Here is a 27056-nt window from a genome sequence, read left to right on the forward strand (position 1 = left end):
AGTACTCTACATAGTAACACAGTTTGCACACATGAATTATTAGTATATCATTGGAAGAGTGTAATTTCTTGGCTCTAGGGTATAGTGATGCAAAACCAAACCAAATAGGTAAAGTCTGTTCACCTTTAACTGCTAAAGGACAGCCTCAGCGTTACATTGATATGTTCACCTGACTCCTTGTGGCATCTAGTTAGAACTTCTTCTGCTTGTGAGAAACATCTATAGTCTTGTCAAATCCTTCACCCTATGTTATTTCACACTGAAGCAATTGCCAACCAGTCTGTAAAATTTTTGAAGGCATGGCTCTTGTCTTATTTATCTTTTGGTCCTCTACAGTGCTTAATAGAAAGTATTGCACCCAGAAATGTTAAAATGACAAACCAAGTAGAGCTTAACATAGAAGTCTAGAGAAATGTTATCCAGTTTTCTTTAAGAAGGCTAGATTTCAAAATAAAATTGTAATTGTGTCTCATTTTTAGAGTTTGTTCAAATAATTTTGCGTTACCTTCCAAGCTTAAGCTAATAAAAATGTCCTGGATTTTTGGAAGTCTACTGATGTCTTCATTCAGAACTTTGTAAGACTAAAGACTTTTACTGTATCTAAGATCCATTTTCCACAAGTCTTAAAATCTGAACTACAGTATGTTATCTGTGTGGTATTCTTTCTAGCATTTCACAGACATTTTCATTAAAAAAAATAGTATTGTACCTTGATTAGAGAAAGAATGAGGACTACACCTTATTTTTAGGTAATAGATCAAGTACTACTAGGCCCCTGACACACTCTAATAGGCTGGGTTCATCATTATTTTTAGTTTTTTACTAACCTTATTGATGTAGCTTGGAACAAAATGGGAGAAAACCTAATTAGTTTTTAATTAATTATAAATTGTTATATTTAATTATTATAATACCATAATTATATAAATAATTTACAATTATAATTATAAATATTATAATTAATTATAAAATATATAATTATTTATAAATTTTGAAGTCATTAAGAATTCACCAAAATAATATTATAGATAATATGACTGTTTTCAGACACAGGATAAAAATAAATGAAATTGGTGAAAAATGTGAGAGATGCTGAAATCATTTACTCGTATAGCATGTTATGCAACTATTTAAATTTATGAGATAGAATTATAATAGAAAGCAAAAGTCTCTATATTATAGTCATTTTTAATAAATGAATTTCTATTTCAAGGTGATTTAAACCTATATTCTAATCTTGGTAAGCAATTTAAAATAATTTTCTGACTTGTTGATTTAACCTTTCAAATATGCCAAGGGCCGCTAACTTCTTGCAGCATTTATAGATATTTATCCAAATGTGTTTTTTGTTAGGATGTGAAAATATTTGGGAAATAAATCCAATACTTGTGCTTACTCTACATAAATTGGAGTTTCCCATGAGTGACTGTATAAACTGGTGGAAGTGGCAAGAAAAAGAAGCTTGAATATAAACCAAATGTTTGTTTCTGGGCTTTATTTAGAAATCCACATTAGTGACTCTGATAGTTGGGATATTAACTCAATAATTCCTTTTCTTTGTAGATTAGTATTTTCATATATGATTATATATTCTTATGCTACATTTTTACCAAATAAGTTCTTTTCAATGTTCTAATATAGCAAAAGTTGCATTTAGGAACAGTGCTTTATTCCTGTATAGCTTTTTTTTGGACAGGTATTTTTCCGTTCACAACTTCCCTTGCCTCCAAGAAAGAAAAAAGCAACATCACAACTTCTCAGAGCTTTCTGTGCTCTCAAGATGGCTTGGCGTCCTTACTGGGTTATATGCAGTAGCAAAGATGTTTTCCAGCCATTCATCTTTAATTACATTTAAATATACATTAATTTTTAAGAGGATTAAAAGCACCTTAAAAATTGATGAGCCTATTCACTAAACAGCATGTATTAATTTATACCTGTTTATGAAAAAAATGTGATTAGTCTGTGTCTCTTGCCTCATGCATAATAAAGAACTTCCTTTTTGAAAGTAATTGCTGTAAAATATTGCTTGAGGAATCGAAATGTTAGTGTGATTGGGAGATAGTTTCTTTGCTGTTAGGCAGATTGTTTTAAATGTCTCAGGTGCAAACATAAAACTGGATAAGGATAGTTGAGGTTGGGGAATGATAGGTTAAAAGAGATCCTTAGATAATGAATTCCTTGAGAATAGGAATGGGTCTTCTTGATCTTTTGTGAAATCCTTAAGTGCCTGGTACAGCACCATTTACAACGGAGGAAAGGATGGTGTTGCTACCAGAACAGCCAAGAGACAAACAAATCAGAGGATGGTCTTAGAAAATGCAGGGTCCCTCTCAAGGTTTTCTTCTCAAGTTGAGCTGGTGTCTTGTTTTCTGACCATATGTTATTTCTTCTCTTTATAAAAAAGAAACAACGTACTCATTTTAAAGAAAGCTAAAATGTTTGTCATTTTAGGCTGACAGTGATTTGGGCCCTCAATCAAACAGAGTGAGAGACTTCTTCCTGTGATTTTGGTCCTGTGGGTTTAGGTCAGAAGGATGTGGTTATAAAGTAAACTGTGATTTCATTTTGTTCATCTCCTACTCATAAACCTCCACTGTTCCCCCTTCCCCACAATGACAACAGGAAGAAGTCTAAACACTTCAGCGTAGGTGGCAGGTGGAGGCTTTCTAGAATTTGGCTCCAATCTAAGCCTAACTTTGACCATCTTCCAGCTTGAACCTCAATGTAGCTCAACCCTTCTTCTATCTAGTCAAGAGATATTCTAGGCATGTCTGATGGGAAAGAGAGAATAAGCCAAGGCTGGAAGGAGGCAAGGCCTGGGGAGTGCTAACAAAGATTAGCACCCAGATCACCAAGTCCGGGGGGGCATGGAGAACTGTGGTGCTGCCCACACTGATAAACTTTCCAAGGTGCCTTTCCAAGGTGAGGGAACAGTACTTGTCTAGGTGACTGTGTTCAGATAACCTGACATTTTTTGATGTCAGGCTGTCATTTTACTTATAGGTCAGGACATATTCTGTGAGCTGATGTATTAGATTCCGAAAGGAGGATCAATCCTAAAGGGCAGATAGGAGTTAGGTGAGGATCTCAGGACACCAGACTGTCAGTCTGGTGTTCAAGGCTAGACTTGAGTCTCTAAGGAAATTACCACGAGAACCAAGGCCTGAGGAATATGCGGTCAGACTGGCCTCAGTAGGTGAGGGATGGGGGTAGGAGTGGATAGGAAGATGGCAGCTCACTCTGGTACCTAGGACTCTTATCACTCCTGGCATATCAGATAGCAGATAAAATGCATAATACTATGTCAGAGATTTCTCTGCATGCTGCAAGGATCCTGGGTAGGGCAGAGCCTATAGGCGATTGACTTTTAATTTTGACAGCTGGACAGAGCAAATTCTTTCAGAGACTGACATCCACTTGTCTTGATTCTTTCAACATTATAACAGGCCCCTTTATGATATTTGGGTAGCCGTATATTGCATATGATTAATTATTTCATCATTCCGATTAATTTATGGTACTTCAGACTAAGAAATGTCTTACATTTATTTTTTATTTTCTTTAGGTCTTACCAAGTATTAAGCACTTCTTGAATGAATAACACGTTTTTGGTCATTATTCTGTCTACTTACCTAAATCAAAGATGAGATCAAACAATAAGCCCAATTTCATTTGTTATTAATTTTTTTTAATGGACAGAAAATCAATCTATTGATTTCCTTACGCTCTATTTTTCCCCTCGTCAATGGAATACAAAACTACAGAGAGTCTTTATCACTTAGATTGAGGATTGTGAGTACTGCAAAGGCAGCTAAGCACATTTTTTTTTTCTGATTATTTTGGAAACAACACATTTTTCACTAAAACGATTAGAAGCTGGAAAGCCAAAGTCTTTTGGCACAAAACGTGAAGGGGCTCTGGATGGACACATGCTCCAGGGGAGTTTTCATTCCAAGTTAAGAAGTTCAGGCTACACTGAAGGAAGCAGTCTATTCGCTTTGGTAAAATTAGTTATTAGGGCTATCTAAGGGTTAATGAATGAAATATACTAATCTGAATCTAGATATTTGCATTTATCTAAATCTTGACCTCAAAATATAATTTATTTCAATAAACGATTTTTGAATGAATGATCATTCTTTCATTCACTGAATAGACTTTTATTGAACATCTGGTGTATGCTGGTTGAGTGCAGGTGCTGTTGATATAGAAATGATTAATACACAGTTGCTGATATCAGGGGCTTACAGTCCTCAAAGGGATCATGTGATTCACTGCAGGGAGTACAAAGATGAGTCTTTAAACAAGTAATGCATGGATAAAAAAAGTATATTCATTCAATAGACTATTATTTGGCAATAAAAAAGGCCTGAAATATTGATGTACGCTAAAATATGGATGAACCTCAAAAACATTAGGATAAATGGAAAAAGCCAGGCACAAAAGACCACATTTTGTATGATTCCATTTATATAAACTGTCCAGAATAGGCAAATCTTCAGAGACAGAAGGTAGATTAGTGGTTGCTAGGGGCTAGGGGCTGCACAGATGGGGAATGACTGATAATGGTACAGTGCCTGTCTTGGGGGTGATGAAACGTTTTAAAATTTATTGTGGTGATAGTTGCATAACTCTATGAATATACTAAAAACCATTGAATGGTACACTTTAAATGAGTGAATCATATGTAGAGTGAATTTAATCTCAATAAAGCTGTTATTAAAAAAAGAGAGAGAAATGGAAGGGGTAGACAGATCTTTAAAAAAATTTGCCAGTGAGGGGAAGGAGAGAAATGGGAAGATGGTAAAGGAATATGTCTGATTTCTATATTGGTTATCTAATTTACACAACAGTTTCAAGTACATGTTCTCATTTCATCCTCACAATGTTGCTGTGAATTTGTTGTTATATTGAAAAAGAGACTGAAGCTTGGAGAGCTTAAGTGACTTGCCAAAGAATATACAACTTAAGAAAAAGCAGAATGGGTAATTAAACTCAGTTTTCGGGAAAACAGAGCACAAGTTGAAGAGTTGACTCAGAAAAGAGGGCCATATGCCTACTGAGATTGGAGGGAAGGAAGACAGACGAGATGAAGATGTAGATACTTTGAATTCTCTGATTCCAGAAACTCTTATAGTCCAAATCACATTTTTAGCACTGTTTACTTTTATTCTTTTGTAGGCTAATGTATTGATGTATTTTGTAGACTCATGTATTTGTAGGCTAGTTAAGTATTTACATTTTAAATTCCTTGATGTCAGGGCAATGTCAGTGTCATTCAGATCCTTCCCAGTACATTTGGGGCCTTGATTACCCATTTGCCTGTGTTGGGAAACTGTATTCTGAGGAAAATCTGAGCTTATTGGCCATCAGCAGTAGAAGTATGATGGTCATGGATTCGGACATGTGTCCTTATTAGTCTTAATTTTGTAAGAGGATAACAATTGTTTTGTCAATATGTATTGCCCTGCCTTGAACTGACAGTATGGAACACACATTCATTCTAAGTTTTTGATAGAGAATCCATCCTTTAACTCTTTGGCTTTTAATTCTTATTAAGTTGTTCTTTCCTTTTTCTCATTGTACCCCTCTTTCTGTCCCCACATCAAATCATTCAGCAAGATCTGTTCATTCTATTGCTAAAATATATTGCAAAGTTATCCACTTGTTTTCCTTGTCTGTGAAATCAGGCCAGGCCACCATCATCTTTGTCCAGGTTTTTCCTTTCAACAGGTCTCACCCCTTCAAGTCTGTCCTTTCTCTACTCTGTAAATGCAAGAGCTATCTTGCATTTATTTATTTATTTATTTATTTATTTATTTATTTATTTATTTATTTAGCTGAATCTTAACCACTAGACCACCAGGGCTGGCTCCTGTTATCATTCATTTCATGCAAATCTTTTGAACTGAAGAATTGTTACCTTTCACATCTTGGATTTATACTGAGTATAGACAGACTTGATGTCTTATTCTTTAAATATTTGAAAATCCTGCTGTACAATCTGTCCACAAATGCTTAAATTTTTACTTTTCCATCACAAGGTTGTATGGAAAAGTGGCTTCTCAGATATGGTTCAAGGAGCATAGATTGTCCATATAGAATCTTGGGAACCATGCAAGGTGTGGGTTCCTGTTGCATTAATATTTCTATTAACATAGCATTTATGCTTAAGTTTCTGGTATGGATTAATAAACTATTAATGGTGTTAAATGAATGCCTGGTTTTCATTAATTTGTAGCTCTTCGGTAGCTCATCAAAATCTTCCCATTCATTTTGTTGAATTCGAGTGGCTGGGAATGAATGGCCTTAGAGGCTCTTTACTCTGCCAAAGTGGATCATGAAAAATATGGTCAATTTAATTCAGCTCAGCAAACATATATTGAGCTCAGAATATGGGAAAAGCATTGTGCACATATTCTGGCAATAACAAGGGACATCCCCTGTGGTAGCCGTCTGTTGTTTGCTACCCAGCATCCGTTTCCTTCTCTCTGGGAGTGGGTGGCCTTCACCCACTCTCAGCCATGGTTTGGGTGGGATTGGCCCCCTTACCCAAGTCTAGTGAGCCTTACTTGGCATAAGGTAGTCAGCACCCATCCTCAAGACCGTGGTGTTGGATTCAGAGTGGGCATATAATCCATGAGTCTTAAACAGGCTTGATTCCTGGGGCTCCTGGGAAAATGAAGCTTGCTCTGTCTTTCCTGTGAGAACTGCTGGAAAAGATACTCTCTCTTTCCCTGGACAGTATAATAAGGATGTGAGGTCTAGGAGAACTTGAGCTGTGAAGGGACAGAGTATTCCACATGTGGTGAAGATGTAGGAGAGCGGTACCAGCAGCCAGGAACCATCTAAGAATAGCCCTACTACTGTTCACATGAGCCAGTACATTTCCTCAAGCCAACTGGAAATTTCCTTAAGCCAATTGGGGTTTTCTATTACTTGCAAGTATGAGAATCCACATGTTCTTTGACCTCAGCAATTAGAAAAAAGATTCATGATACCTGCAACTCAAGTGTTACTATAGAATACTGATTCATATCTGTAATAAAACTTGATCCAGAGATTAAAATTATTGTGGAAACAAAATTAACCAATGACAAGTATTTATTGAAATGCCTTGAGAGAAGGGACCTTTTCTGTCTTATTTACTGTTCGGTCTTCTAGGACCGTTCCTAGCACATAGTTAAGCTCTCAATATATGTTGATTGAATATGTGGTCTCAACTCTAGGCTGTGTTCTGTGTTTCCCAAGGATAGGAGACCTTCCCCACTGGGGCATTTCTGATTGCAGGCTTTACTGGCCACAACCTTTTATATATATATATAAAATAATTATTTTTTAATTAATAAAATTTATTTTTTAGATCAGTTTTAGGTTCACAGCAAAATTGAGGGGAAAGTACAGAGAACTCCCATATACTCACTCCCCCTACACATGGATAACCTCCCCTGCTATCAACATCTCACACTACGGTGGTACATTTTTACAATTGATGCACCTACATTGACACATCATTATTACTCAAACCCATAGTTTACATTGGGGTTTACTCTTGGTGTTGTACAATGTATGGGTTTGACAAATGTATAATGACGTTTCTACCGTTGTGTTATCATATAGAATAGTTTCATTGCCCTAAAAATCCTCTGTACTCTACCTGTTCGTCCTTCTCTTCCCCCAACTCCTGGCAACCACTAATCTTTTTACTGTCTCCATAGTTTTGCCTTTTCCAGAATATCATATAGTTGGAATCATATAGTATGTAGTCTTTTTAGATTGGCTTCTTTCACTTAATATACGCTTTTAAGTTTCCTCATATCTTTTCATGGCTTGATAGCTTATTTCTTTTTAGTGCTGAGTAATATTCCATTGTCTAAGTTTATTTATCCACTTATCTACTGAAGGAAATCTTGGTTGCTCCCGAGTTTTGGCAAATATGAATAAAGCTGCTATAAACATCTGTGTGCAGGTTATTGTGTGGACGTAAGTTTTCATATCCTTTGGGTAAATACCAATGGGTTCAATTGCTGGATCGTGTAATAAGAGTGTGTTTAGTTTTGTAAGAAACTGTCAAACTGTCTTCTAACTGTTTTGCATCCCCACCAGCAATGAATGAGAGTTCCTGTTGCTCCATATCCTCACCAGCATTTGGTTTGTCAGTGTTTTGGATTTTGGCCATTCTAATAGGTCCAGAGATTAAAATTTCCTTGTCGTTTTAATTTGCGGTTTCCTAATGTTATGTAATGTTGAACATCTTTTCATATGCTTACTTGCCATCTATGTATCTTCTTTGATGAGATGTCTGTTCAGGTCTTTTGCTCATTTCTTAATCAGATTGTTGACCAACCTATGTTTATTTAAGTTGGAAAATAAATTGTATGTGTTTGTAGTAGCATTCCTCCATATCTTGTTCACAGGAGGACAAGATATAGGATATATGGGAAGTGTAGCATCCCCACTCCCCAATTCCCTCAAATGGAGTGAATTTTTAAAATATTTCAAACTTGCAAAAAAGTATCCTCTACTCAGATTTAATAATTGTTAAATTTTGGGTTCGTACATACAGACACACACACATATTTGCTTCATACACACAGACACATATACATTCACATATACTTTTTTAAAATAAAGAAATAATTTTTTTTAAATACAATTGAAGCTCCCTTTATACTTTTCATCAATTCCTTTTTCTTTCCTTTCTTCCTTGGGGTAGTAACTGTTCTGAAATTGGTGTTTATTTTTCCCCTGCTTGTATTTATACTTTTACTTCATATGTATGTGTCACAAACTCTATGCAGGATTGTATTCTCTGTGTTTTAAAATGCTATCTTAATGGAACAAATTGTTCTAAAAAATCCTTCTTTTTAAAAACTCTTCTTTTTGTCATTTATCCATGTTGATACATGTGAATCGAATTAATTCATTTCAACAGATGTATTCATTTGAATGACTGTGTAATAATTTACATGTCCTTTTCCTATTGATGGACACTTTTGTTTGTTGTTTATACTCTTATTGAGTAGCTTACACTTTTATTTGATTAAAAACATTGCTAAAATATCTTTGTACATTTCCACAGCACATATGTGTGAGAGTTGCTTTAATTTCTCTGAAGTAAATACTTCAGTGTAGAGTTAGGGTGTTAGGACATTTTGAAATTTACTTGAAATTGCTAAATTTCTCTATAACATGTTTGTACCAATTTACACTACCATTAGCAATGTATGAAGATTCTGTTGTCCTCAAATCCTTGTCAACTCTTGGTATTGTCAGACTTTTCCATTTTTCCTTAATTTGATGGATGTGAAATATTATCTCACTGTGGAATAATTAGAGGTTAAATATCTTTTTGTTTATTGGTCTTTTGGGTTTCTACTTCTGTATATTGCCTATTAGTTGACCATTTTTCTATTGTATTGTCTTTTCTTATAGATTTGCAAGAATTCTTTACATAGTTTGGAAACTAATCATTTATTAGTTGTGTGAAAAGCAAATATCTTCTCCCAGTCTGTGGCACCTTAACTTTGTTTATTAGGTGTTTTTCAAACAGAGGTTTTTATATTATTATATTTCACTCTAGTCAAATTTAATAAACTTTTCATTGTGGTTTGCATTTTTGGTATCTTTTAAAAGAATTTTCTTTCCTACTCTGGTGTCATAAATATCTATTGCTATAGTTTCTTCAAAAACTTTTTTTAATGTGGTAAAAAACACATAACATAAAATTACCATGTTAACCATTTTTAAGTGTACAGTTCAGTAGTGGTAAGTGTATTCACATTATTGTGAAACAAATCTCCAGAAATTTTTATCTTGCAAATCTGAAAAACTATACCCATTAAACAGTAACTCCCCCTTTTCTTCTCCCTCCAGCCCCTGATAACCACCATTCTACTTTTTGTTTCTATGAACTTGACTACTGTATATACCTTACGTAATTGGAATCATACAGCATTTGTCTTTTTGTGACAGTTCTATTTCACTTAGCATAACGTCCCAAAGTTCATTCATGTAGCATGAGACCCAATTTCCTTCCTTTTTAAAGCTGAATGATATTCCGTTGTATGTATATACCACATTTTGCTTGTCTATTCATCTGTTGATGGATATTTAGATTGCTTCTACCTCTTGGCTATTGTGAATAATGCTGCTATGAACATTAGTGTACAAATATCTAAGACCCTGCTTTCAGTTCTTTTGAATATATACCCAGATGTGGGATTTCTGGATCATATGGTAGTTCTATTTTTCATTTCTTGAGAATCATCATACTGTTTTCCATTTTGGTTTCACCATTTTACAGTCTCACCAACATCACACAAGGGTTCCAATTTCTTCACATCCTTGCCAACACTTTTTGATAGTAGCCATCTTAATGGGTAAGAGGTAATATCTCATTGTGGTTTTTGTCTATTCAAGTCTTTTGCCCATTTTTTAATAAGGCTATTTGATTCTTTTTTTTTTTTTTTTTTTTTTTTGGTGAGGAAGATCAGACCTGAGCTAACATCCATGCCAATCCTCCTCTTTTTTTGCTGAGGAAGACTGACCCTGGGCTAACATCTGTGCCCATCTTCCTCCACTTTATATGGGACACCACCACAGCATGGCTTGACAAGCTGTGCCTCAGTGTGTGCCCGGGATCTGAACCCGGGCCACCAGCAGCAGAGCACGTGCGCTTAACCACTATACCATGGGGCCAGCCCCTAATAAGGCTATTTCGTTTTTTTGTTGTCATTGAGTTGTAAGAATCCTTTATATATTCTGGATATTAACCCTTTATCAGATAGATGATTTGCAAATATTTTCTCCCATTCTATAGGTTGCCTTTTCACTCTGTTGATTGTGTCCTTTGATGCAAAGAAGTTTTTAAGTTTGATATAGTCCCAGTTGTCTATTTTTGCTTTTGTTGCCTGTAATTTTGGTGTCGTATCCTAGAAATCATTGCTGAGTCAATGTCATGAAGCTTTCCCCCTATGTTTTCTTCTAGGAGTTTTATAGTTTTAGGTCTTACACTTAGGCCTTTAATCCATTTTGAGTTAATTTTTGTATATGGTGTAAGATAAAACGTCTGATTTCTCTTTTACATGTGAATATCTAGTTTTCCTACCACCATTTGTTGAAGTGGGCTTGGCATTCTTTTCAAAGATCATGTAACCATACACGTAACAGTTTTTTTCTGGGCTCTCTAGTCTATTCCATTGGTCTATATGTCTGTCTTTGTGCCAGTACCACACGATTTTGATTACAGTAGCTTTGTAATATGTTTTGAAGTCAGGAGGTATGAATTCTCCAGCTTTATTTTTCTTTTTAAATATTGTTTTGGCCATTTGGGGTCCCTTGAGGTCTCATATGAATTTTAGGATGAATTATTCTATATCTGCAAGATATGCTGTTGTGATTTTGATAGGGATTGTGTTGAACTTAAAAAATTTTTAAAGGTTTTGTTTTCTCATTTCTTTGATCTCTCTATAATTTATTTTTATATAGTTAGAAGGTAGAGGTCAGTTTTATATTTTTCTAGGATAATTCATTGGATAATTTGTCATTTCCCCATTGATTTGGAATGCTGTCATTAACATATATCAAGTTTTCATGTATGGGTGGATCTATTTCTGGACTCTATTCTCTTCCATTTATTTATTTTTCTTTCCATGTAGTAAGATCACACATTTCATTATTAAAGCTCTATAATAAGCCCTTCTATCTGGTAATTTCCTCTGTGTGTGTGTGTGTGTGTGTGTCTGTGTGTGTGTGTGTTTTGCAGTTGTCGATATATTCCTGGCTATTTTTGGCCTCCATTCTCAATATGAACACAAGAAACGATTTTTTTCTCTACTATATTTCCAATCTTAAAGCTAACTTATAGTTTCTATTGCCATAAATAATAACATAATTTTCTCTATTACATCATCTAATCAGAGTGTGCCTGGTATATAGGATATTTTGATTTTTGTATACTGATTTTGAAGCAGCATAGCTGATTTCTTTAGTATTTTCTCTGTAGATTTTCTCAGATTATCTACAGATAATTATGTCATTCTCAAATAAGAACAACTTATTTCTTCCTTTCCAGTCCTTAAGTGTTTGATTTCTTTTTATTGTCTTACTTTATTGGTTAAGACTTCCAGTATATTGTTGAATAGAAGTTGTGAAAGTGAGCAGCCTTTTCCGGTTCTGATTTAATGCTTGAAACATAAACTTACAATGCTGTTGCCACCTTGGGTGAAGTCCTGTATGATCTTGAAAAACAGAGGATGGATTATTACTGCTCCCACTTAAAACTTTTCAATTATTTCCAACTGCCCATTGGATAAATACCCAAGTTCCTTCAAGTAGCCTACAGGTTCTGCCTAACCTGGTTCCTCCCTACCTCTCCATCTTCATCTTATGTCCTTCTACCACTCTACCCTCGTCTTCTTTCATTCCCTTGGACTTAATCTCACTTCAGAGCTTTGTATATGTTATTTAATCAGCCTGAAATATTTTATTTCTCCCCTTCCCATCCTGCTCCACTTAGTTAACATCTACTTATCCCTTCGTTTCTTAACTCAATGTTTCTTTCTCTTAGAAGATTTCCAAGATCTTATCAGACTAGATCAAGTGCCGAGGATTCCAATTTTAGAACATTGTGTGTTTCACTTATTAAATTGTAATGATGTATTAATATGTTGGCTGTTTTAATAGGTACCAGTCCTCCCCACTAGAATATAATCTTCATTAGTGAAGTCACTATATCATTGACTATATCCTTAGCACTTTGGAATGGCCTGGCACATTGGATGGGTTCAAATGTATTTGTTGAATAAATAAATCATTGTAAGTGAAAGTCTCTTTTAAAATGGAAATACACTTCCCCTACTTTAATAACAATTATTTTAGTTGAGTCTAGTTTGATTCAACTATTTATCAAATCAAATAGATATTTAGCTGAGAATAAAAGGATGGGTTATTTGAAACAGGGGTAGGGGAGAGGAAACAGGGAATAAGTGACTTTGTACATCCTGCAGGAACACAAGGCCTCTGAATATTTGAAAAGTTCAGGAAATGATACTTATTCACTTGTGAGCCTTTAGAACATCTTTGCCCTTCCTTTCCACTTTCTAAATTTTATTTGTGGAATAAGACAGGATGTCAGGCTTCTTTGAAGATTATTGGCTACCTGAGGAAAGAGTCCTAGAAAACATACAAGTACATGCTGAGTAAAGTTAATTAGGAGGGAAGCTTTGTGGGATGGGGTGTGAGCATGGTTTTGGAGTCAGTCTGACCTGGATTCAATCCAAGTGCTGCCACTTTCAAGTTTGGTAAGATACTTGAACCTTCCTGAAACTTCTTATTTTCTCATCTATTAAATGTGGTTAATGCTCTTGTGCTCAAATTTCTCCTGCTTATACTGTATGGTGATGGCTTTGAATTGTAATTGTAATGGGATTCCATCATATCTCTAGAATCTTCTAGTGGCAAATTGCTGGATCAAACTGAATCATGAAACTGAGCCAGGTTTCTTACTATTGAGGGCAGAAATTCTGTTTTATTACAGTATTTTTTCCCCAAGTTTTATTTCTCTAGGAAGAGCATAGGACAGTTAACATTTCAAAACATAGTTAAATAAAAAAGCCCATTTTGGAATGCCAAGCTGTCATAGAGTTATTTTATCTCTCTGATATAACACTATAATAACATTATTTTGTGCTTGATACAAACATAAGCACACCAGTTTCTATCGTTTTTGCCCTTGATGTTTGAAGATGGAATTTAGAGGGAAAATGCATTTAGATGTGAAATATTGAAATCTTCTGAAAGTGTGTAGAATTATTTAACAGTACAGCAAGGCTGCTTGTTTCTTTTAAAAGTGACATCAGGTTGGTTAGCTAGCTGAAGCTGCCAAGACTATTTTAATGATCTCTAGGGTTTCTCTCCTATTTAAAATTCTTTGTCATTTAGAGTTCATGTGTTAAATCACTTGCTGACACTTGCTAAATTCTTCAGATTTGTTTGTTTTGTACTGTTTGGTGTTGATCATTTAATCACTTTGATGTATGATAGGAGGAAGGAAGTAGTTATCTATTTTTCACTGAACAATCTTCCCTAAGGTATTAAATATATTTATTCTATATCTTATCTGTTATGAGCTCCAGATTATGGAATGCTCTGATAAAAACTTTAAATTCAGGGCTTCTACATTAGTCAGCTCTCACTCAGTAATGCAGCGGTAACAAACAATCCCCCAAATTTCTGGGGCTTGCAAGCACTAAGATTTATTTCTTGTTCACTTTATATATATGTAAAGTTGATAGTGCCTTTGCTTCTGCCTCAGGTATCTTTTTCACTCCAGGATCTGGGCTGAAGGAGAAGCCCCTGTCTGGGACACGTCTTTCTTGTGGCTGAAGGAAAAGGGCTCTTAAGAGACAGTCAAAGCTTGCAATGCTCTTAAAGTTCCTGCTCAGCTGTGACCATACACCCTGCCCACTCACATTCCATTGGCCAGAGCAAGTCTCGGGGCCAAGCCCAGTGTCAGTGTCTTCCGAGAGAGACGTTGGAGTGTACAAGGCAATTGATGGGCATGTGTCATTCTCTTATAGAGAAGGGGAGAAGAAATAATAGAATATAACTGAGATATAATTTTAGATATGGCCGCTGGCATCTTTTTCTATCATGCCCTGTCCTTCTGATGCTTCTCCAAAAAGTCCCTTCCCTGCTCCTTTCACCCATCCCTCCATCACTTCTGTACCCTTTGCTGCCGAGTAGACCCATGAAACCTATTTAGCTTCTCTGCCCAGCCAGATGTGGGATCTTTATGATATAGTGCCTAAATTATTGCTTTAGTCAAAACTGACAAGAGAGCACACATCCTCTGGAGCTGTCTGATGTGATAAAGAATGGCTCTGCTCTGAGCCTGGTAGGCTCCATATTTGCTGAAATCATACCCACTATTTTTGTTTTAGTCCTGGTAATTAGTTTGAAGTGAAATTTTAAATAAATCAGATAATTACTGCTTAAGCCTATTCGACATATGTCCAGAACCTCTACATACTTTATTCTTGTGTCTTATAATGCTTTATAACATGCAGAGCAATGTTTACCTCTCTCATGTCATCTGATGCTCACAGAATCCTGGTGGTGTCAATATTATTGTGATTCTCATTTTACAGACTGGGAAAAGTTAAGCAACTTATTCAGGATCAAAGGCGCGTAAGCTTTATAGCCATTATTCAAGCCAGGACACATAATGATGGACACTTATTGTTACTAACTAACAAATACCCTGTTTTAAGCCTATCTTGAAGAATGTATAATGTAATATAGTAAATACTTTGTTTGTAAGAAAGTTTTAGAGTAAGATGCTTATTTCACCGATAGGATTAACCTTAAAATTTAGAAAAATGTCGTCTTCATTTTGAATGATCTGATTACTAAATTTCAGTTCATATACACCTTTTCCCAGGAAAACGATCATTATATAGATTGGGCAGTATGGTTAGTGGAGTACAAAACTCCATGAAGCCAGTTTCCCCATTGCATTAAATGGTCTCCCCTCCATACTCTTGCTCAACATGGTCCACTATTCTTTATCTCCATTGCCCTGCCCTATTCCAAGCCACCATTACCTCTCAGCCAGATGTGGCAGTAGTCCCCTAAATAGCCCTCCATGCCTTTTCTTACCTCCTCCAAGCCTTTCATCACACTAAGCCTAGTGATTTTCAAGATGAGAACTTGAATTTGCCTAACTTCTCTATCCCCACCCAGATTCCTTAATTCAGCTACAAGGCTCCCACGTGATGTCACCTACAAACTGCCAGCCTTGTCTCGTGCAATTCTCTCCCTCACTCTCTGCTTACTTTAATATCAATCCTCTCTTCTCCTCCCCAGCCTCCCTGCCAATGTCCCCTAGTCCATTAGCACTCACTTCTTAGATCCCAGTTTCTCAGCAAGGCCGGCCATATCCCCCAAACCATGATAAATAGCCCTGTTTTGGTCTACTACAGCCAGTAACTCACCTCTGTATCCCCACCATCACTAAAGCCTGTGGATTTTACTCCTTAAATACCACCGGAAGCTGACTGAGGTACATAGTACCTTCCGACTGCTCGCTTTAACGGATGTATTAGATGACAGTGGTTTTTGTGAAAGCCCTCACTCACCCACAGCAGTCACCATTACAAAGAAATACCCAGGGGTTGGAGAGAAAGCAACCATGTTCAAAACAACCATGTTTCAAAGCAACTATGTTTTAAACACGATACACCTCATGTTTTAGAATATAAATGTTCCCTGTGATAATTGCTAAAATTAATCAAGGTACCCAAAAGTGTGACTGCCTTTCATGCTGTGTGTGGCCTTACCAGTGGAGGCAATTTTGATTCTAAGGGATCAGACTGCTAAGGATTGGTCTGTGCTCTATGATTGTTGCTGCTGCGTGTTGCTGAGTTGGGTCCCTGTACAACTTGAGTGTCCTATATTACATGTCGAGTTAAACATAATGGTCCAATGGTAGGTCCCTCTCCATTATATGACAAAATGTGTAAATTCTGTATTTTAGAGGTCCAAGTAGACAAGTTGCTTTGCTTGCGGCTTGTCTTTAGGTGTCAATATGGCAAGACAGCTTGTGGGTCACTGCTCTGTCAGGTAGAAGCTGCCTCTAGAGAAGATGATACTTTACTCTGCCCATGGATTTTGATGAAGCTGGCTCTGGGCTTGCTCCCAAGGCTGACAAACCAGGTTTACTTTGGGCCAGGTCTCAGGAGGCAGCTAGGGAGGAAGGTCACCACCTCCCGCTATGGTTTGGAGTTGCACTTTACCTCTTGCTCTTCTAACTTTCACTCAGCTAATAGCTGGGTTTAATTTATTTTCTGAAAACTGTTTCAAGGAGACTGTTTTGCTTGCCTTCTTGGAGTTCCCAGAATGAGGATATAGGTTCATAAATATCTTGGTTAAAAATTAAAAGATTTTAGAGTGTCCCCTTGTCTGTTTTGGGGCCTGGCAGAAAGCCTCCTATTCACTGCAAATAATAAATGTTTCATCTATTTTTGTCTTCTCCTCTTTGTTCTCTACGTGGGAATGCCTTTTTCTTCATTTTCAGGCTGTTGAAATCTTCCAAGGCCCACTTAAAGTTTTATCTTATAGGAAACCTCCCAGATTTCCCCAAGTCAGAATTAAATATTGATTTATGTTATTATTTTGTGAAATTTTACTTTGCATTTTCATTTAGCACTTTGACATTGTGTTCTTTTTAAAGTTATTGTTTACCTATTTTTCTCCCCCAGATTACACAATTTTTGAGGATAGAACTGGAACTTAATCAAATTCGTATTGTCCCCAATGCCCAACATGAAGCCCTGTCCAGTAGGAGGGCTGTAAATTTGTTGAATGAATTTGAATCTTTTTTATTTTTTTAATTTTTAAAATTTTTTTTGTGTGAGGAAGATCAGCCCTGAGCTAACATCTGCCAATCCTCCTCTTTTTGCTGAGGAAGACTGGCCCTGGGCTAACATCCGTGCCCATCTTCCTCTACTTTATATGGGACGCTGCCACAGCATGGCTTGAAAAGGGGTGCGTCCGTGCGTGCCTGGGATCTGAACCCTGGGCCGCTGCAGCGGACCGTGCGCACTTAACCACAAAGCCACCGGGGGCCAGCCCCTGAATTTGAATCTTTAAGGCTTGTTTTTCCATGAAAAGGACAATGCACAATTATAATATTCTCTGTAAACAAATGGACACTCAGGAAGGACTGCTCTGATGTTATTTTATCTGCCTTGCCATGAATTTGCAATTTCCTTACCACTTCAGGCCAAAACACTGAGTTTCCAAGAACAATTATTTTCCCTTCTCCACAACTGAGTTCGGAAAAACCAGCCATTCCTCTGGACCTAGTTATCTTCTATAGTGCACTCAGTATGAGATTACATGATAAGAGTAAGAAGCTGGGCTCCCTTTTGGGTGGGGCTGGAGTATTTCCTGTTTGGGGGTTAAGACTTCTGGAATCAGAATCAATTTCCTAAAACATACCACGTTGAATTCAGCCCCAGAGACGTGTTTTGCTGTCTGTAGTCTGTTCCTTTTAATGGTAGAAAACATTACAAAACTCTCACTTCACATCTTCCTATTCTTAACTATTCTTGGGAGGAATCAAATCAGAAGAGATTGAGATTGGAGTCTCTTTATCAAATTCTCCGTAGAATAAATGATCTGAACCAACACCACAGCAGTCAGCATGTTGTCTCTGCAAGGAGACCGCAACAGTAATTATGCACAGGGTAAGTCGCTTAAAAAATAAATTGATCAATTTTGAAAATTAGGCGTGGAGGTAAGAAGGAACCTGAGGATTTTTATACTATTTTTGTGATATAATCAGCTGTAGCCAAGAGAGTCACTTTATAATATGAATAATTTTGGCTTTAGTCGCACATTTTCTTCAGAGTTAACTACCATAATCCTTTTCATTAGTCTGACAGAGTCTGATGACTCTTGTCCTAGAGTGAAGCACCCCTCCCAACTCCCCTATTAATAGATTGGGACCTAGTGTGATAATAGCACTCTTATTTATGAGCAAGATCCTGGGTGGACTAAGAAAGATAACTGAGGCAGACTTTTATATGCTTATTTATTTTTCCTTCTTAATCCTCTTAAAATGAAAATACTGAGCTTTTCTCTTGATATATTTTACATTTGTGAGGAAAGATAGCAATGCAGTTAATAGGAGGAGCATGACCCTTGGATTCAGACAACCAATAATTCAAATCTCAGCTTCAATACCTTGTAATTGTGTAAACTTATTTCTCTACACCTGAGTATTCTCCTAATAACTACTTTGCAGAGTTGCTATAAACATTAGTGTAAACAATAGACACTCAAATAGAGCTATTATTATTATTATCATCAGTTATTCTGACCTGCAGAAACACACAAGTTCCTTGGAAGTATACATATTTGGAGAGTGGTTAGAGATGGGGTATTAATGTAGTTTTATTTTTTTGTTTTTTTTCCATTCATTCAGTATATGCATGTGTATATGTGTGTATTTGTGTCTATGAGTGTGTGTGTGTGTGTGTGTGTGTGTGTGTGTGTGTGTGTGTGAATTTTACATATTATGTGTCAGGCAACATTTCAGGCACTTTGGTAACATTAATGAATAAAACAGACAAAAATTTCTACCCCCTCATGGAGCTTACATTATTGTATTGGGTGCAGCTAGAAGCTGATAAATTCTATGGAAAAGTTAAGCAACATAAGAGGGATAGGGTGTTGGGAGTGGGTTGCAATTATAAATAGGGAGGTCAAGGCAGGCCTTACTGTGAATATTACATGGGTTTTGTTTCTTAGAGGTTTTCAGGTGCTATCATTTAGAATGGGAGAAGGGGAAGAATAGAGGAGAGTACAGGAAAGAATAGGAGCTTGCTGATTTGGAGTAGAGCATAAGTATTTCTTTTATGTAACGTGTCAAAACACAAACTAATAGAGAAGAGTGAAGTTTTCCAAATGGCCTAGTTTTATTTTATTCAATTTGAACCAAAATCTTCCTTAAATGCTTTATACACACCCTGCCTTCCCAAACGATGGGTACTGAATCCAGTCCACCTGGTCTGTGCCCGCTGCAGGAGGTCATCGCTGTGACTGTTGCGTCTGTTACTGGACTGTCAGGAAGCAAGGCCCTCAGGGCCAGCTATTTGCCCACGTGATGGCTGAGCCTGCAGTGATTGTGAATTCTACGTAGTAGCTACTACGCTCATATGGCTATTTAAATTTAAATGTAAATTAATGAAAATAAATGACATTAGAAATTCAGTTTCTGAGTCACATTAGTCACATTTCAAGTACTCAATAACCACATATGTCTAATCGCTACTGTGTTAGCACAAATATAAAACATTTCCAACATTGCAGAAAATTCTATTATTATTAGTTATTTCACGTGTTCCTGTCTCTGACATTGGTTTTTGTGGTACCACTATCAGCTTCCAAAATGATCTCTTCCTTTTGATTAGTTGTTCCTCATAGTTTATAGGTTTAAATTCTAAATACAAGATTTAGAATTTTGTGTAAAGTAAGAGTAACTAGGCTCTAAGAAAGAGCTTTCCTATATTCAAGTACCCAAGTTTTCATACTTGGCATTGATATTCCTATTCTGACTGCCCCAAGGCCTTTTTTACTTGGTTATTTGTGCAGCTGTGGTCTGGGTGATAAGAGAATCAGACTGCTGAGTTATTGTGGGACTTCTATGGAAATGCTTTAGACCCAGTCAATCGTCCCTTATTTGGAGCAGTGCCATTCAAGAAGTGTTTTTTGACTGATTGCCTACATATACACCAAGCACTGTGCTAGGCCCAGGAGATACAAACAAAAATGAATTTGGCCCCAAACCCTGAGGAGATCACAGTTAAGGTGGTAGAGAGAGTCATAAATAGGCAGAGTTTCCTTGTCCAAGGCCCAGGTATGCCCAGCACACTCTGAAAGTCCAGAGGAGGGTGGTGCATGAGTCAGCCTTCCCGGGGGGTAGGCAGGAGGGGGATCAGACAAGAGACCAGAGGCCAGAGAATGCTCCCTAAAGGAGTGATTCTTAAATGGCATCCTGAGGGATAAATAGATGTTAGTCACGTGATGAAGTTGGGAGAATGGGGTCAATAAGATATGATGTACTATAGTCTGAACAAAGACACTGAGGAGTGAACTAGCATGGTGAGAGCGGGAACTTTACCTTTAGTATTGATGGAATTTAAAATAAAAGGGAACCTGTGTCTGTAGAGATAGGTTGGAAGTGATGGGTTTTCAGCAGAGATGGAAGAGGGGCAGGGGGATGGTGACATAGGCTGATCTGACTTTTTAGTGGTTCAGGTAGTTCACTCTGGCAGCTCTGTTGAGGTTAAATTTGATGGAGCTGGGCTGGAGGTTGGGACACCAGTGGTGGTGGGTGGAGGTAGAAAGATTCATAGCAATCCAAAAGAGAAATAATGAGGGCCTGATGTGAGAGAGTGTAATGGGGTGGAGCAGAGGACCTGGGTTCAGTCAATATTTAAGGGGTATAATTATCAGTATTTGAGGACTGATTAGACGTGGGGGATGAAAGAGAGACGAAATCAGAGATGACTAAGCTTTCAGGAAAACATTAATTTGAACTATTCTTCCAAGTTCATGGTGATAGGTTTTGACCTATAGCTGCTACGAGTGATTTGCTTTGGCAATTGTATCTAGGTTAGGTTTTAGCTCTTCAGGACTCCATCACTTTCTCATTTGTTAAAAGAACTTGAAGCATAGACCATAGTGAAGTACCACCCTCATACGTCTTTAATTTTGGCCTATGAAAATTTATAGAAATTTGGCTTCATTTCTAGTGGCTCTAATCCAGATGCCAAAATTATCACCTTGCTGGGACATCCCTTGGATGGACCATTGAACATGTTATTTATTAGGAACAGCTGAAAACCATCATCAACATTCCCATACTATGCCAACAATAACGCCAGTCAAATTTCAAGGTAACTCCAGGTTTCAGAAAGTTATGAATCTCAAAGTCTGTCTAGCTGAACCCTTATTTGTACTTTTACACATATTTATCATGTGAAAAAGCTAGTGGCTTCTTTACTCTCCGTGATTGTACATTGCTTTTTTTAGATTATAAATTAAGTTCTGAGTTCTGAATGTTGGTGGAGACATGTTTATAGATCAGTAGTCAGTCACTTTAAAGTAAAAGTACGAATTCAGTCTGGATGGTGGAACCGAAAGTAGGAGAGGAGGCAGTCAAAAGCGTCCATTATGATGAGGCCTATATTGAAAGCAAGAATTCTCTCATGCCTGCAGTGCATTTCAAAAGGATTTTCCAAGTAACAGTTAATGTTTTAATGATGTCTGTTACGCTTCCAGAAAAACCTGGTTCTCTAGTTTGTCAGATTAAGGAAATAGGCCAAATGTATGTTGATACTTCGGTTTTTACTGACATATTTCATGACTGCATGGCTAAAGCCACAAAACAGTAGGCGCCTGCCACTTTCTTTTAGATAGTTATATTTAGCCACTGTATCTGGCCTTTGTTGCTAAATATTTTTTCCTTGTCACTCTAACTGCTCCATCAAATTGGATCTTCAGTAGTCTGGCAGATTTTGAATGACTTCTTGGAAGCTGTGAAACCCTGTTCCCTAATCAGGAAGATCTGGGCAGGTCTTACAATAAGAAGAAAGATGGCACATCTCTTCTAGTGACACAACAGGATTATAGGACAATTACACATCTTCACAACTTTTATCTGAAGAATAGTAGTATGGTTGGTGATGAACAAGTACTGTAAATCGAGAAGCATGGGAAGTTTCCACATCCTTTAAGAGTGTTTAGTATAAAGGAAGAAAGAAAACAAGCTGCCTTTTTGTGGTTCTTGGGAGAGGTTACATTAACCATTTGTTAAAAGTTGGATTTATGAAGACCATTGGCCTCTAAGAACATTCTTCATGAACTGCCATCCTTTGTTTGATGTCAATGAAGGTTGTTTAGCAACATATCAAAATAGTTTTATGAAAAGATAAATATGTGTTTCATTAATCCCAAGGGGAGCTTTCTGAAATGCATTTTCTTTATAAATAATTAGTGTCATTCTGTGAAACTCATGACTTCTTAGGGTGGGAAAGAAGGAAAAAAAGCTATCTTTTCAAGCAATTTGTGATTTAATACCAGCTGGTCAAGTGAGTTGAAAAACCGTATGTTATATTATTTTGAATGCCTTTTTGCTCTCTTGGGAAACTGGCTAACCCCCACAATATGTCTCCCATGGCAAATGGCTCTGAAACTTTGATCTTCTCAAACCCGTTTGCCAGATGTAGCGGAGAGAGCATGTGTGACCTTTTGTGTGCCAATTCGACCTGACTGATCGGAAACCATAAGTTAATCTTGTATGACTTTTATTTCTAGGCATTACAGCAGAAGTTCTGGTGGTGACCTCTTTTGAAGAACTGCAGAGAAGGGCCCCAGAAGCAAGAGGGAAGATTGTTGTTTATAATCAACCTTATACCAACTACTCGAGGACGGTGCAATACCGAGTCCAGGGGGCGGTGGAAGCTGCTAAAGTGGGGGCTTTGGCATCCCTCATTCGATCTGTGGCTTCCTTCTCCATCTACAGGTTGGTCATTATCATCTGAAATATTTTAAAAAACTAGGGTTTTTCGTGAAAGAGTAGGCTTTATGAAATAAAAACAAACGATTCAAATGAAAATACTGATTGTTCATGGAATTTCCCCCCATTCCACATTTGGTCATTTGTTTGTAATATCTTCTTTGGCCTTTCCAGGATTCCAAGCATCATTTGTGCATTCCTTTAAAAAGCTTTCCACATCCTTGATGATCCCATAACATTCTTTATATAACCAATATATTATGTATTTTCATTGGAGGGAGAATTGAATTCATGTCTGTGTTTCATCAAAGATTCCTAATGACTTCAGAGGAAGCCAGGCTTTTTTCCATTGTTGCTAGAGAAGTGAAATAAAATAAAGTGGATAACATGATGGGGGCCATCTATTGTATAATGGGAAGAGTTGAGGAAGCAGAGGACCTTGATTATAGACCTGGTTCTGCTCCTGAACAACTGTGTGGCCTTGGAAATATTCTTAAACCCTCTGGGCCTCAGCATTCTCCTCTATAAATCAGTGATGATGAAGAATAACAAACTTACAAAATTATTTTGAGAATAAATGAGGTAAACCTTTTGAAAGATATGTGATTATCTATAAAGGTCTATATAAATGTCTGGTGGTATTGTTTGAGGGCAACATAAGTTTTGTCTTTTTCTTTGTAGTTCTGATTGAGGTAAGTATGAAGTGCTTTATTGACCCTCAGTCTTAGGATGAAATTCAACATTGCAGTGGATAAAAGGTCTAAAAATTGACTCGCAGACATTTGGCCTAGTTTAATAGCTACACATGGTAGTGTCATACATTAAGGGTAAAATATTTGAGAAACATGGATAAAAGAAGCACCATTTTAGTGTTGTCACCTGGTCTCTCAGGTAAAAAAAACATTAAAAAATAATTACAAATAGGGTTTATGTGGGTCTCAAAACTAGATTTTTAGTATCTATTGTAAAGGAAAGTTTATTTATTTTGCACAATTGCTGTTTGGAGCTGGAGACACAGCTGCTTGACCTTAATTAGTACCCTCCACCCTTGAAAATAAAGTAATTGAGGAGGAGACATTAGCAACTAGGAAACCAAGTCAGAAGGGAGTTGTCCAAAAGTGCAGATAAAAAAAGAAAGGGACATATTTCTTTTACAGGGATAAGGTATCTTCCCAGGAGAGGAAGATGGGACATGTTAAAACCATTTGTTAGAAGTTTTATGAGAGAAAAACTAGTTCCACTGATGTCATAGTGCTAAAAATAATGTTCTTTGTAGAGTCTTTAAAGGTTTAGTGACTAGTGAAATAATAATAGGGCCATATTCTTTCGGATGGTTAATCTTCCCAAGAGGGAAGTCTTCAAATGGCTAGCTTACTTCCCAGAATACCTCAATCACTCCTTAGGAAAACATACTGAGCAAGCTGTGGTCATTCACCCTGAATTTCACTGGTCATGAGACCTAAATTATGGAGCTAACCTGTTGCTTTGTGAGACTGGGTGATTGCCAGAAATATTTATTTAAGAACTGCTATTCATAAGACTAATAAATTCCCAGGTGATTTAATGCACTGCAATCTGCCAGGGCTAATTGGCATTTTTTTTTCTGGTGTAATGAAGACATCTGGAAACCCAGGCTATAACCTAGGAGCCCCAGAAGAGTTTTGTCCAACATAGGCCTTAGAAATCTGTTGTTTGCCTCAAAGATTTGAAGTGAGCCATTTGTAGTGTGTATTAAAAATACATTTTTCTTAATATTTATAGATCTGACTGATTATAATTTTTATTAATTTTATAGCCAACCATATTTCACTGGAGTCTTGACATTTATAACTCCATATTTTCAGCATTTATAAATACATAATAACATTGGCCTTTACATAGTACTTTAGAATCTTTCACGTGTGTCATCTTATTTGTTCTGACAACAACCCAATGGACCAAGCAGAAGGGGCATTATTGTCCCCGTTTTACACATATGGAAATAGAAGCTCAGAGAATTCAGCATATTAACACGTTTAAGTCGTGCATCCTGAAAAATAAAAAACAAAATGAAACAAACTCTTTGTCCACCTCTAGCTAGTTGTTTCTTAGAGCCAATTTTCCTTAAATAGTATTTTATATTCCTATCTCTAATTCTTCATCTCTCATTCAGTCTGTAGACCTTTTTAACCTGGCTTTTGCCAGTACTGACATGGAGCTTGTTAAGGTCACAAATAGCTGCCTAGTTGTCAAATATAATGGACATTGCTCAGGCTATCTCCTTATTCACCTCTCTGAGGCATTTGTCACTATTGACTGCTTTTTCAATATCCTTTCTCTTTGGCTTCCATGATTTCTTTTTCATATTCTCTCTTTCTCTCGCTCTTTCCTTCTTTCCTACTTTCCCTCTTTCTTCGCAATTTTTCTGGCTTCTCCTTCTGAATATTCTACCTGAGCAATCTCATCATGCTTATGACTTCAACCACCATCTATACTGTGACACTTTCCAAACCCACCTTTCCTCTCCATACCACTGCCTGAGCTCTAGGCCCGTACATCCAACTACCTGCTGATTCTTCTTCTGGATGTTCTATAGCTATCTCAGTTTTTTTCCAAAATTGACCTCATCCTTTCAGCTCTTTCTCCTGCATTTTCTATCTTAGTGAGGAGACTGCCACCTATTCTGCCTTTTAAGTTAGATGGTCCCTGATTATTTTTTTCTCTTCCCTTATCCATCATTTCTAGTAGTTACTACATCTCCTAGGTTCTGCTCTTTATCAGGCATTTCAACAAATATATATTGAGCAGCTCCATTTCCCAGCATCACTCCACATCCTAGTTTGCAGGAATCACTAATACTTTCCCAGTGCCCCACATTTCCTCAAAATTTCATGACTTTGCATATGCTTTCTCCTCTGCAACTGTCTATTCCCTTCCTCACTGTCTCACACTGTCCTTCAAGATTTGTTTTCAGTGTTTCTTCTTCTGGGGAGCCCTCCTTGATATCTAGTTATAGCCCAGGTCAGCTACCTCTTTTTAGTATTCCTACATCATCCTGTGCATACTCTCTATCATAATGTCTTAGGGGTAATTTTGGTTCATGCTTTGGTAGGGTAGACTAACTGTTGTAACAAACAACTTCAAATCTCAATCACTTAACAAAATAGGAGTTGATTTCTTGCTCACAAAATAGTTCCAAGAGAGAGTTTAGCAGGTGGCCTTCTGTTCCTTTCCATCTTGTGGCTTCATCACTTCTAAGATCTTAGAGTTCTCTGCGGTGTCCTCTGCATCCAACTGGCAAGTAAGGAGATAGAGAGAGAAAGTCCATAATCAAAAGGGAGGTTTTCCATGGCCAGGCCTGGATATGGTATACCTCACTTCTACTCTCATTTTGCTGGCCAGAATGTAATTATGTGGAGGCTGGGAGTTTGTTCTATCTTTATGCCCACAGTGAAAGGTAAATGAGTTTTGTGAACTGTCCAGTCTGTCCCAGTTGCCTGAGTCTACACTAGACTGTAAATTCCAGAAAGACATGGATTATATTTTTTTATCTCTGTACCCCCATCATCTCATACAATGTTTGTTACATAATAGTCACCCAAGAAATGTCTATTGAAGGGACTTGTCTGAGGTCCTAGAGTCAATCGTGGCAGGACTCTTACGATGAACCATGTGACCTGATTCCAAGTGCTCTCTGACCAAACTGTGTAGCCTCTGTATAGTAAGCTCAAAACAACTTGAACTTTTAGGGCACTTTGCTCTGTATTTGGAGGAAAATATCCAGATGCCCAATATTCCAGATTAGATCCTTTTTCTGCCACAACATTCATGAGCAATGATGTTTTGAGTTGCTGATTGGATAAAACAGTTCCCTTCTCTCTGACAGATGTTTCACCCTTAGCTCTATGGGAGTGGGTGATATTGTATTCTGTCTAGGAATTGCGTAGAAGTCAGCAACACTAGAGAACAGAATATAAATTGT

General features: G+C 37.1%; 1 protein-coding gene across 1 annotated transcript in view; it reads left to right on the forward strand.

The window, feature by feature from the left end:
- CPQ (carboxypeptidase Q) overlaps nucleotides 1-27056 on the forward strand; it is a 465359-nt gene that overhangs the window by 121277 nt on the left and 317026 nt on the right. Inside the window, exon 3 of the mRNA XM_058564673.1 lies at nucleotides 22894-23101. Within this exon, the coding sequence (XP_058420656.1) occupies nucleotides 22894-23101 (208 nt within the window). The remainder of the gene's footprint in view (nucleotides 1-22893; nucleotides 23102-27056) is intronic.

This window comes from Diceros bicornis, chromosome 21 (assembly GCF_020826845.1).
Source record: "Diceros bicornis minor isolate mBicDic1 chromosome 21, mDicBic1.mat.cur, whole genome shotgun sequence".
NCBI lineage: Eukaryota > Metazoa > Chordata > Mammalia > Perissodactyla > Rhinocerotidae > Diceros > Diceros bicornis.